A 14,498-nucleotide genomic window follows, 5' to 3' on the forward strand; every position below is an offset into this window, starting at 1 on the left:
CAACACCTCCTAGAAGAAAGAAGGCCTGAGCACGGATCAATTTAGTAGTACGACGATACGAACATAAATTGTGCAGTGAATGAAAATTACGAAAAATGTCACTAAGTTCGGCCTACTAAGGTGCGCAGTGGCGGTAAATACGAAAGATGTCATTGCGTTCGGACTACTAAAGGATCAAATTTTCATTTATGGTAATCCATGCTGAGGCCTTCTCTTTTCTAGGAGGTATTGGCCATACTCAATCGCAGCTCAGTGCTATACCCGCAGTGCCATCACGACTTGTGTTTTCTGATAAAGCGATTAATATATGTTTTTAGAAGCCTTGTCACAAATGAGGAAAAAGTAGTAGACATTGAGAGTTGCAAATTAATATTTAGTCTACAAACAAAAACTCTTCTTAAGGTTTTAATGTTTTGAATATCTTCTTTCTCGGTATGTATTTTTTAAAAAAGAATTTCCTTCGTGCCTAAATATTAATTTGTGATACCATTGTGATTTATCCTCATTTCTGACGAAGGTTCTGAAAATAAGCATTATGGCATACGAATCATGGAACAGTTTGCATTTACTACTTGTGTCGTTAATTTCTCTTCTCATTATATAGACTACATTAGGGAGAAAAAAAATTTCTGCTACACGAGATTTTTTAATAGATCTTAAATGCTTTCGCGTCAAATTAGCAATTGGTTTATTTCTACAAGCTACAGTTTTTAAGTAATTTGATAACATAATCTAAAGCAAAATGCTCTAAAATTCACCTGAGTGACTACTATGTATCCCTACTTCTCTGGTACGTGGGGCGTAGTAGGAAGAAGATGATAATACATTTGAGTTTATAATGCGATACGTTATGATCATATGGCTATTGTTTCAAGTTTTATTTTCAAAACAGCTGTTAAGTGTATAGATATCCATTTAAACATATACTCTCTTTATAGACTTAAACAGTCAGTCAAAAAATAAACTAATTAAATTTGCAATTTTGAAAATATTTGTACCTTTCGGAGCAAAAATAATTTTAGGTTTGAAATCCCTACGCTCGAATTAGGTAAGATCAAGTACTTGTATAAATGAACTAAAAATTTGTTCCCCAGTGTCATAAATAAGAAATAAAACTCTAACTATTATAAAAGTTTTTGTTATTTTGTATTTTTCAGAATAACCTATTTAAGAGATTTGGTGAAGAAAATGCACCAGCTACAAAATGGAAAAACTCCAAAACGTAGCTCTAAATCCGGTAGGATCTTGAAATCAAAAGAGTTTTTGACACCCAAATTTAAGGTTCAAAATTTTTCCAATCAAGATGAAAAAACCAACGAAGATGATGAAGAAACTGCATCACAGTTGGACATTGATGAATTTGTTCTACAATGGTCTACAATTAAGAGATGCGCATCTGAGCAACAATTAGCAAAATCTTGGGCTGATGCAGATAGTAAACTAAACCAAATTGAAAATTTTTTAACATACCTTGTGACTAAAGTTGAAAACATTGACCAAACTGTCACGAAAATGGCTCAAAGTGGTGTTTCTATTTCAAATTAAATTCTTCCTTTGTGGGATCAAAAGTCGTAACCTAATTTGCTATGCTACCTAAATTTCCAAACATATTAGAGAAAATTCATTATAATTTATATGTATATGATATGAATATTCTTTTTTTTTTCAACTTAACAGTTATATTTAAGAAGCGACCTAAATTTTGCAATTTACAAAATAGTATAAAATAGAAATCCAACGTTGTACAGTTTACCGAGCATGACAGAAAAATATTTCTCAATTTTATGATTTACCAGGCATGATAAAATAAATTGTCCTTATTTTATAGTTTACCGATTATGATAAATAAAAACGTCCTTTATAATTGTTGTTGCCCTTTATTGCTATATTGTTATTGTATGATTAAATAAGAAACGCTTAATTTCATAGTTCACCGAGTACGATAAGAAAGTCTTCAATTTTATAGTTTACCGAACTTCATAAAATCAAAAACTCTTAATTCTATAGTTTACCGAGCATGATAAAAGTATCCCTAATTATAGGTTACTGAGCATAATAAAAAAGCCCACACTTATAGTTTACCATGTATGATAGAAAAGTCCTCAATGAAAACTAAATAGTTTACGGAGTATAGAAAATTAGAAAGGCCTAAATTTTATAGTTTATTGAGTATGATAAAAAATAGTCCTAATTTAATTGTTTACAAAGTATCCCAACTTTTATAGTTAAACAAGCATGATAAGAAAAGTCCTCAATTCAAAAATTTACCGAGTATGAAAAAAATAATTTATAGTTTACTGAGCATGAGAAAGTAAAAATTTCGTAATTTATAGTTGGTAATTATAAAAAAAAGCTAAAAAGTTTTTTTTATCAAACTATATTAAGAGTTTGGCACAATATAATGTAAGGACCCGAATTTTAATTGTTCAAAAAAAGTTGTCTTCAGACAATAGGCTGTTTCTATATATTTAGTTGATTCATGTCAGTTAGAAAACACTCAGCAATATTATAAGGTACTTAGAAGGAAACAATGCTAAGAACTGATTTTTTTAATAATTTTTTAATTAATAAAGCGAATTAAATTTATATTATTGCAAAAATATTGTCCCATCTATGAGCTTCAGCCCTTTATATGTAATGTATTATTATCTATTTGAAGCAACAAAAAAAGAAAGAAATTTAAAGCTTTTTACTGACTATTACAATATTTAAATATTTCAAAAGAAAAAAAATTCACTTTCTTGAATATACCTTCTGTAATTTCTGATAAAATTTATATGGTCGTTCAAAAAGAACTGAAAAAGGCATTTAACAATATGCATGTATCATTTTCAATTTTTTAATAATGCTCAATAATTTAGGAGAACGCATTACGGGTTTTGATCCAATGATTTTAAATATTTGATAAAAATTGTTTTTCGAATTGTAAATAATTCTTAAAATTTATTCATATTTTCATAGTTTTTTACATATGATTCATAGCTTTTGCAGAGAATTCAACATTCATCGTGTATTCTTTGATTCCATATTTGTCATACGATTGAAATAAAAAATCATTTCGCTTTAATGTTTTGTCTTAATTCTCTCTGTTTTGACACATTGCATTTTGTGTTGTATGTATTTACTTTACTTGTGCAATAATGAAAAGAATAATTGAATTTCAAAAGCGATTATAAATTTCAAAGAAATACTCGCAATAACCCAACAATAATCGAATCGAAAAAAATCGAATGAATCGAGAAAAATTTAAATTGAAAGACATGCTAATTTTTACACCATTTCAAGCTTTCTAATTTTAAATAAAAACATACGAAGCGCGACTGAAATTAGTTAAATAGTTTTTGAATTACAAAGTAATAATAACAATAATAGTAAAATAAAAATATCAAAAATTGGGTATTCAACTTTGTATTTTGGATTCTATTGATTTTGATTCTACGATTCAACCGATTCTTTCAAATTTAGATTTTTGTGAATTAAAATTACCTAGTTTAAAATGGTGGAAAAGTTTTCAGCCTTACACTTCAACTTTCATTAAATCAATTAAAGAAACTTAATAAATAATTATTAATATTATTTTTTAACTTCGAGAAAATAAGTTTTATAAGTGAGTGCAAGAATTTTTGAAAAGTTTAAGAAATAAGACAAAAAAAAAAAAAATTTTTTTTTTCAGGCTATTTCTAAACTGAACAAATCGGATCATATTTTTAAAATTGGGAATACTTCCCCAAACACTATTGCAAAGTAATTTAGGCAAATGGACGACATCTCTTTACGTATTTATTTATTATGCGTATTCTGTGAGAAACTAAAAAAACAATTTTCATTTGAAAACGTCTATTGAATGTGTAAATTTTCTTAATTTCTTAAACACAAATTTTGAGCATTTTATTTTGCATTTTTTGAAAAATGCTGGTAAGTGTAAATACATTTGAATTCGCTACTCATTTTATATATTACATTTTGTGTTTTATTCTGCGCTTTCTTGATTTTTCATTTTCTATTTTTTGCTTGATCATTTTATTTTGCATTTTTTGCTTTATTTTACATTTTTTTGAGTTTTACGTTCGATTTTCGTTGCAGTTTTTGGTGCTCCTCACACGATTGTATTTTTATATTTTGCTTTAGCTATATTAATACGATATTAGAAAGCACTTTTTGCGGATGTAATTGTGTGAGCTGATGATGAGATTAAATATTTTCCTTATTCTGTTTTTCTGTTGTTTTTTTTTTAAAAAATTTGAATTCTTTTTAAGAACTTTTTTTTCTTTTTCTTAAAAAAATTCTTCACATCTTTTTACATGTTTTCCACATTTTAGTAATTTTCTGTATTATCTCTAAACCTTTAAGAAAAGATTGAAATAAAGGGGTCACTTTATTAGAAATGATTTTTTTCAATTTTAATTTAATTATGAACTAGTGAAAACAAATTTGGATGAAATGGTGTGGAAAAAAACTTTTTTGCATATGGAAAATAGAAAACCACTGCATATGGAAAATACAAAGTATGCAATTTTTTTACAGTTATCTCGTTTCGACACTTTTAAAGAGTAGGCATAATTATCCTTATTTTAAAGTTTTATTGAAACTTTTGCAAAAAGTATTGCAGTTTGCCCACTGCTCCGCTGTAGTATGCAATCCCTGTAGGATATCATCCTGTAGTATACAATGTCTATAGTATACAATTTGAAGGGGAGTCAAAACGTTATATTAGTAATATAATTTTAAGGGAAGGCGAAACACTATGTTTATATACAATTTGAAGGGGAGTCGAAAATTATTTGACGTTGAAAGAAATTCACGTAAAAAAACTGTTCGACTGTATGTCTGAAAATAAGGACTAATTTTTCTTATAAGAAATTAATCTTTAAAAATAATCGCTATTAAAGTATCGTGAGAACCACAAATTCATATTTAATTTTCGTCATTCATTCGAGAGGAGTTATAACAATATTATATTTAATTTAAAAATGCTCCAATGAAAAACGATTGCGTATTGATTGCGTCAGTGACAAAACAGCCACTAACATTGCTTTACAAAGCGCACACTTCTTTAGAGATTCGATAAAGGAAGTCTTCTTTAGTTTATCTTATAGAATGATTTTAATCTAGTTTTCATACTTACAGTTTCGGCATCGACTCAAATTTATTTTACAAAATATATCAGGTAAGATATTATCTGCACTTTATTTCTTTTTAAATAATACTGTTATATTCATGATACAGTTTTATGATTTATTTAGTTATTTTTAAACATATAATTTTGTCATGCAAATATAAATTAAATAAACACTATATGCTAATTTATATACTAATATAATTATATATACTAATTTATATACTATTATAATTTAATATACTAATATATAAGGGATTAAATTATAGAAATACAATACCATACTAGAAAATATTACAAATACATATTGCATATACTATGTAAATGCATATTACTTATGCTATGTAAATGCATATTACATATACTTTGTAAATACATAGCACATATACTATGTAAATACATATTATAAACTTAATTATATATATATATATATATATATATATATATATATATATATATATATATATATATATATATATATATATATATATATTACATATAATTAAAGGGTAGGGGATTGAATGATTTAAATATATATTTTATAAACTGTGGAAGATATTTTTAAGTAAAACTAAAAGAAAATTATTAAACTATACTAATTTATATAAACTCTATTTGTTACTTTTAAGTGAAACTTAGAAATTAAAATTGTATATATTTCAAACATATATGCTATATAAACACTGCATGTTACTTTGAGTAAAGCTGACGAATCAGGATTAAATTATCCATCATAACAACGTTATATGCTAATCTTAAATAAAACTTAAGGGTGTGTAGACAAATGGAATACTCCTGTTATTTATATTTCAAAAATTCTCTGTAAATTTGGGCTGACTAGAAAAATTGTGTTGAACTTTCATGTGAAGTTACGAAACTGAATTATTTATTTTTAATTAGAAAATTTTAAAAAAAATGTTGTGGAGAAGTGTAACTTCTTGATTATTACTCTAATTACAACTCCAAATTATTTTTTACGTCTTATTTAACAATATTATATTGCGATTGAATGTGCCTATTACTTATTTTAATAGTCACATTTTATAAGACTATTAAATTTAATAATATTAATGAAATTTTATTTTATGTTTTTATGGTCCTATGCCGTTTCTTAATTAACAACTAATGAATTTAAATGAACTAACTGCTCCAAAGGACTAATTTGGACATGTCAATATCAACAGAGTCCACCTCCTTTCAGAAATAGTAAATTTATTTTATTGCTCACAGAAATTTCTTTAAGATGACATTTTAACGTTTATAAGTGTTTTAAGTCATAGTTCTTACACACACATATTTTCTTTACAAAATTACATATAGTGGAGGTCACAAATTTATAAAATGATAGAATTTCGTATTATTTTCGTTACCATTATTTAAGTTTTCCTAAGACTACATGAACTCAGTTAAAATATTTATATTTTTCCTGGGGTGGAATTTGTAGATTCTTGTAATATTTAAATTACAGAGTTATAACAAATAAATTAGCAACGTTTGTTAAAGTTTGTCCGCACTAAAAAACATCATCATAATATTATTAGGTTTTATATATTTTATGTATCGTACCATTCATTATAAATCAACTTTATTTTTCCAAAAAAGAAATACATGGCATAGCTGCCAACAACTATGGGTTGTCCCCAGTATTTCATTTTTAGATTTAAAATAGCAATAAATTTTATACATTTTTTTTTTAAATTTTTTTTTTGACTACCATTTAATGCAAAAGGAGGAACATTTTCAGGGATGCCAACTGCTCGGTAATAAATCGGTAGCGAATTAAATAGTAAAACTTCAGAGATATCAACTTGCTTCGGACAGTTATTAATGTGTGATTCTTAATTTAATAAATTCCAATTTATTAGGTTCTTATCCACCGCTATTTCTAAATAATTCAAAGGTTTATATAATTCGCCACTTTGGCACAGTTCAGTCTGCTACCTAAATGCTGCATAATTCAAAATGTTTTTTAATTCAACTTGTAAATACTTCATGATGAATGGGTTAGGGGCTGCTGCGCGGCCCAGGCACCCAGTTTTAGTTAAATAAAGAAAGAAAGAGACAGTTCAGTCATGCAACACCGTTATAAAAGTAAGCAAAATTATGTAAATATTTGCAAACATTTGTTGCAGTTGTTTACCGTTTATTAAATTATTATAGCGCGTCCGGAGTAGATGGCGTCTCTGAAACCTATAGAGAATAATTATAGGTTTATAATTATTCTCTATAATTATAGAATAATTACGCCCCCTCTTTAAACATGTCAAAACGGATAATTACAATAAAGTTGCATCTGTCATACTTTCAATTTTTGATATGTAGTGGTGGAGAATTAATAATTGCTTAACTAAAAATAACTTAAATTTTGTTACCACTAAAAAGTATTTTTTTACAAAGTGGAGCAAGTTGACATCTCTGCCTTTGCTATCCCTTTAACCCGTTTTGTCCCGAATTTATTTATTGAAATTATACAAAAAGTGGTTTTATGGAAAAAGTGGTATAATATATTTTCGAAGTTTTTTCTACTGTTAGGGCATTCAAAAAATCTTTGATAGATCAAAAAGTACTTGCTCCTTATAGTTCTAGATCTAATCAGAAATAACTAAATCATTGTGGTATCTGAGAATCTTTTAATTCACCCAGATAAATGAAAATGCTGAAAAAAGTTTCCCACCACAATGAATGTTTTTGAAAAAAGGAATTGTCCTATATATATGACGCTGGGAGTTAACCGGTTCAAAATTCAAGAAAAAATTCGTAAAATTAGAGAAGTCAAAATATATGCATTTATTAAGCTTTTAACATTAATTGTTAAAATAATTTTTATGATTGGGTACTTAGAACGATATTTTTCGAAAAAAATTAGTTCCATTTTGATTTTACTTACTTTCTTATGAGTAACAATATATGAAATTATAAATTTTACAACTTGTTTTTAACCTAGCCTCATGACATGGAGGTCATGTTTAGAAAAACATTTTTTTTAAAAAGTATAAAAAATAAAAATTAACAAATAAAGTTATTAACTCTTTTTAAAAAGTATTAGGAAAGTTAAAAAAAGTATTCAAAATGAAGATAAAAGTTTAAGTTTTAATGAAAAAAAATGCTAAATATGGTCAAAGTAATAATTAGTACCCCTTTCCTGTTATATAAACAATAAATACTGTTTTTGAATCTAGTTTGCCTAAAGGAAGTAATTTTGACTGCTTTTTAACTGCTTTTTCATTTGCAAAAAATTTACGAAAAATAATGCATAAATTAATATTTTCTTTCCAAGTGTAGTAAATTTTTTATTGTTAATAATTACTAATAACTTGTTATATAACTGTAAATAATGTAAAAAATATTAAAAATAAATTAATCAAATTTCTTGACACATTAGTTATTCTTTCACAATGCAGTCATTTTGACTGCCTTTGGGCAATATAGGTATATAATACTAAGTTTCAGTCTATCTAGTGTTAAGAAAAACAAAAGATTAAGGTGTTAAATACTACAAGTGCACGCCTGCCAACTACTACACTTTTTGTAAACTATTTTATAGAGTGGTAGAAGTTTTAAAACTAAAGCCAACCTTGCCAACATTTGCCTTAGTAATTTTGCCAACTTTGCCTTAGTAATTTTTGCCAACATTTTAAAAGTCTCACAACGAAAGAGCTGCAACACAGTGGCGTTGCATATGAATTTTTAAAACATTTATCTGTAGTTGTGTGGAAAATAAGCTAAATTGAATAAAAAGTAATAAATTAAAATATTAACTTAGCTACCCCTAGAATGAAGTTTTACAAAAAACGTAGAAAGTTGATAGCCCTGAAAACGCATAAGTTCATATTTAACACGTTCACGCCGGGTGTTGCGCCTGAAAGCGGGACGGAAAGGAGAAAATACTGGTAGAGGAACTATTTCAATATTAGATAATATTCGTGAGGAGTTAATCTATTCTCAACAATAACATTTCACTGTGAGGAAATTTATCACGCATCATCATCATCAGCAGCAGCATTTATCTGGGCGCCTGGGGCCGTTAGCGGCCTATTTCCCATTCGTCTTGAATTTTGATCTTTGGGGTGGCTCTTTCTGGTTATTGGAATGCAATTGAAGTAAAAGGAAATTAAATATTTTGAATTTTAGATAAAATTACGTCACTACAAAAATGAGCTGCCATCGGTCTGAGGTTTATGTCTTCTCTTAAGTTTTCAAAAGTAAAAATTTCGTTGAATCCTGCGGTGTCACAATTAAAGGTTTTTTCAAAAAATCTGAAATTTAGCTTTGCAATGTGATGATCTAAAGAATCTATGTTGAGGTCGCGATGTATGTTTTTATTTCTGATAAACCATCTTGCTTTTGTTACTTTCCTGAGGATTTTGTTCTGGCATGTTTTGAGTTTTTTAAGGAGTGATGTTGCACCAAGCTGGAGATGCATAAGTCAGGATGGGACGGATCATTGAGATGTAGAGTATTTGTTTAAGTCTAAGCTCCATTTTGGGGTTCTGAAGAAGGATTTGTAATCTGTGGCAGGCTGCTTGTGCTTTGTTGATAACTGTTTTGATGTGATCTTTCCAATTAAATTTACTGTTAATGACCAGACCAAGGTGAAATTTATCACGCCGAAGAAGCAATTCAATATAAAAATTGCATCCGTTAAAAACAATTGGTAGCTATGGATTTTTATTATTCCCGGAAAAAAACTAAGAAATGAAATTTATTTGTTACCAGTTTTCACTCCGGTGCGCCGCCCGATGAGACAATCTAGCGTGACCCACCGGTGGGTCATCCCGGCGTGAACGTGTTAAAGAGATGAGTAGATAGACCGGATCAGCAGGGGTTCCAACTACTACGCATTTGTTTGTGAAGTATTTTATATAGTGGAAGACAAAGATAAACTTATTCTCATAAAATTTTTGGTAATTTTGATATTTTTTTAAAGGTCTCATCACGCAGGTTGGACACAGTCTGTAAAAATTTTAAAAAAAATTTTGATAACTGCTTTATGAGTTTATCATAAATTTTACAGACTTTAATTTTCTTCGAGAAATCATTTGGTCAGTTGTACTGCAGATATTTAATTTACAAATAATTTAGTTCGGTGGATATTAATTAAGGCTTTTTATTTCATCAATCTTTTTCTAACAGTGTTTTAATTTTTGTAGAAACTTGCTAAGCTATACATGCAACAAAGCAACGTTTTCTATGAACATTTGAAATATCAACATAGTAGTGCGGAAAATAACTTAAAATTAAATTTACTAAATCAAAGGTGATGTATTTAAACACAACTTAGTTGCCACAAGAAGAAAATATCCTAGAAAGCTTAGAAAGTTGGTTGAAAAGCTAAGAAAATTTGTTCAGTAAAAAATGATAATACCATGCAATAAATGTTGATACACCGAAATATGTTTGTATGAGGAAAGAAGACATGCCAAGGAGAAAATACTTTTAGGGGAGATGATTCCCAATGATGCCAGTGTCACTTTTAATTAATCTTGTTCAATAATACATAATGAAATTTTTAGAAAACCCCTTATCATTTTGGGCTTATTTTAAAAAGCACGAAAGTATGAAAAAAAAAGTTAAATTTTTCGGCACATACTCAATTACTTAGATATTGCACAGTTTCGGGCGAAATTGTTTTCAAATTTTAAATCAATGATTTTGTAGTTTTATTTTAATTTGCTCCAAAAATTTATTGAATAGTTAGAGCAAAAAAAAAATTAAGAAAAAAAGTTTTTTTATACAAGTGCTCCATAAATATTTAAGCTAAGCGTAAGAAAATTTGGGCAATTATTTCATAAAATAACCAAAATAAATCTTACAAGCTAAAAATTTATTGCTACATTTTTGACACACTATTTTCTGTTTGTAATTTATCGTCGGTCCCTCAAACTTTCAAAAGATCTAAACTTACAGTTCAAAATGTAGTGAAAACATGGAAAAAATAGCAGAATAGTAAAAAAAGAGAAGAAGAAAACTATTCAAAAAAATATTTAATAAAAATCTGGGGAAAAAATATATAATCTCCTCATCAGCTCAGACGATTATATCAGCAAAAAGGAGTGCTTTCTAATATTGTATCAATGTAGCCAAAGCAAAATATGGCAGTGTGAGGAGCACTCAAAACAAAAAGAAGCTTTTTTCTTTTTGTCCTTTTTTTATTCATTTATTGTGCTATATATATCTATATCTATCTATCTATCTATATATATATATATATATATATATATATATATATGTATATATATATATATATATATAGATATAGATATAGATATAGATATATATAGCACAATAAATGAATAAAAAAAGGAATTTTGACAGAGTTTGTCTATTTCTTTTTGTATAAATAAACATTACAACATATTCTCTTAATTCTATTCTGATATATATATATATATATATATATATATATATATATATATATATATATATATATATCAGAATAGAATTAAGAGAATATGTTGTAATGTTTATTTATACAAAAAGAAATAGACAAACTCTGACAAAATTTGATCAAAAACAATGGATACCCAACAAATGTAATTAAGTTTTATATAAAACCAATTAGTTAATTGTATGTTATTTATCATATAACTAATTGTTGTAATTAAGTACTATAACTAATTATTATTTATATAAATGTACTAAAATTTTCCTTGCTAACTAAATTTATATTTTTACTAAGTGCAAATCCGATTCGAGAAATTCCATGGCTAAAAGCCTGTGCAAGTTAAGTTTTATCTCAGAGTTGAACTGAAAATTGAATTATAATTTAAATTAGAAATATACTCCGCATTTTTTGCAAACGTAAACACAAGGGTATATATATATATATATATATATATATATATATATATATATATATATATATATATATATATATATATATATATATATATATATATATATATATATATATATATATATATATATATATATATATATATATATATATATACCGCTCAGCCACCGGGCGTCATTTATATATATATGACTCCCGGTGGCTGAGCGGTAGTGCTTCGCGCTGTCGTGCCACAGGTCTCTGGTTCGATCCTCGGGCCGGGCAAGGTTGACTCAGCCTTTCATCCCTTCAGTGGGTTGATAAATGAGTACCAAGCATGCTTGGGAACTAAACACTGGGGGTTTCGCGTTCGGCTGACCACCTAACCGGAACATCTGCTCCCCGCACCCCAGAGCCCAAAGGTCAAGAAAACTGAGATGGTCACAGTAGGCCTTGGCCCAATATAGGCTGTCGCGCCGCTGAGTTTAGTTTATATATATATAATATATATTTAAAATATATATATATATATATATATATATTCTTCAAATTTAAAGTCTTTTTTCTGATTGAGTTATATTTATATCTTATTAATATTAATATCTTACAGACAGCAGTGTAGTTTATTGATATTTGCTCAAGAAAAAAAATAAAATAGAAATTCCCCAAATTTTGATAGACAGCAAAATATCATATTATCTTAGAAGTTAAGAAAACAGTCATTTTAAGCAAATAGTAAGTAACGCAACTTAAGAAACACAAAAAGACAAAGTTGAAAAGTTAATTTTAGCTTTTTATGTATATACATTTAAAAAATAATTATTGTGAACAATTTTAACGTATCGTTTCTTCTCGGCTTCTCGTTTTTTTTTCCTTAGATTATTTTTGCTTGGTTGTTCTTCGGCCCCACGCTTTAAAATAACCTAGTAATATTATGTTTTTAATAATATACATAATTAATTTTTTAGTAATTTACATCGCAAATTTTTTTATTATATTATTAAAATTTAAAATATTTCAAATAATTTTATTTCACAACTTTATTGCATTCTTTAATTTAAACACCCAAGTAGAGTTTAAAGACTGTGACAGAAATTAATTGCACAGTGATGTTCTTAGCCTCTCCTTTATATTTTAACCATCTGTGTTTTGAAAAAAAAAACATAAAGCCTTTGAGTTAGATGAACCATAAATTGTTTAACTTTATTCTTTTACCCACTGTAGAAAAAATCAAAAATGTTTTTGTTGTTGATTTGTACAGAATAAAATTTTGTGTAATAATCAATCTTTAAACTAATAAATAACTTTGATTACATACAAGCATACTACGATAATATTTTCCTTCCCTCTTTACATTATGCTGTTTAAAAAAATTTTCTGGTAACTGGCATTTATAAGCCAGGAAAATGACAGCCAAGATAATGAAAATTTGCCATTTTACAGCATTTAACTTTAATTTATAATTTCGGCCTAAGACGTTTACTGTCCGCAGGAAACAACAGGATTTCTTAAAATAACTCAGGTGAATCTATGTTGTTTATGTTAATAATGATTTCAAGAAGACAGGAAAATGACAACATAAAAACCTATTCCCCTAGTAAAATTTTTTACAATAGATTTTGAACCAGAAAGTTGGTTCTTTATTCCTGAAATAAGACATATTCTGATAGGATGGTATTCTAATCAATCTCTTAACCTAAGATATTGATTGCTGGCGCTATCTATTTTGGCTATAAATTACTAAAAGAAGTGGCCAAGAAAATGACTGATTTTCATGTGACAAACAAATTATTGACAGAAAAAAATATTCTCAACAAAGGTTTTATAAATAATACCCTCTGCATATATTCTAGAAGTGCTTACAATATTTGAAATAAAACAAATTAGATATTGAAAAGTTTATGGGAAGTTATGAAGCTAGATATTACTGGAAATATTGTTATCCTATAGATATACTTGCTGATATACTTGCTAGATATACTTGCTGATAATGCTTTCATCCAAACTTTGTCAGGGGAACAGATCAAGGGATAAAAAATAATTTCCAATCACCACCCGAAAAAAAAAATTCTTAAGAAAATAAACAATTAGGGTACAATTGGAAACAATCTAAAAAATTTTAAAGTCAGAAGTTATTAATAATAATTTTATAAAACAAAATAGGCATAAAATGTCAAATTGAAAAAAAAGTAACATATTCATGAGAAAAAGAAATCACTTCTTTACAGATAATTCAATCAATGATACAAAACATAGAACAATAAACTATGATAAAAATCACGAATTTAGCAATTAGAGTAAGTTTAGTCCGTATTTGTCTTAAAAATAAAGAAAAACTACAGAACCAAGAATTAAAAGTTATGAAAGCGAAACAAAATTCCTATCTATATTCTAATTATAACATTATATATTATATTATATTATATTATATTATATTATATTATATTATATTATATTATATTATATTATATTATATTATATTATATTATATTATATTATATTATATTATATTATATTATATTATATTATATTATATTATATTATATTATATTATATTATATTATATTATATTATATTATAATATATTATAACTGTATTATCCTGATT

The 14,498-nt window shown here is 27.0% G+C and overlaps 2 protein-coding genes across 2 annotated transcripts in view; both read left to right on the forward strand.

Moving 5' to 3' along the window:
• Positions 1-3,026, forward strand: part of LOC107439090 (transient receptor potential cation channel subfamily M member 1) — a 49,661-nt gene extending 46,635 nt beyond the window's left edge. Inside the window, exon 23 of the mRNA XM_087155941.1 lies at positions 1,158-3,026. Within this exon, the coding sequence (XP_087012067.1) occupies positions 1,158-1,545 (388 nt within the window). The 3' untranslated portion in view covers positions 1,546-3,026. The remainder of the gene's footprint in view (positions 1-1,157) is intronic.
• Positions 3,027-5,043: 2,017 nt separating this feature from the next.
• LOC147801098 (thyrostimulin beta-5 subunit-like) overlaps positions 5,044-14,498 on the forward strand; it is a 29,573-nt gene continuing 20,118 nt past the window's right edge. The window contains exon 1 of the mRNA XM_087155882.1: positions 5,044-5,167. The gene's annotated coding sequence lies outside the window, so the exon portion shown is untranslated. The remainder of the gene's footprint in view (positions 5,168-14,498) is intronic.

Source organism: Parasteatoda tepidariorum, chromosome 12 (genome assembly GCF_982258835.1).
Source record: "Parasteatoda tepidariorum strain Cologne lab strain chromosome 12, Ptep-v5.0, whole genome shotgun sequence".
NCBI classification, from domain to species: Eukaryota; Metazoa; Arthropoda; class Arachnida; order Araneae; family Theridiidae; genus Parasteatoda; species Parasteatoda tepidariorum.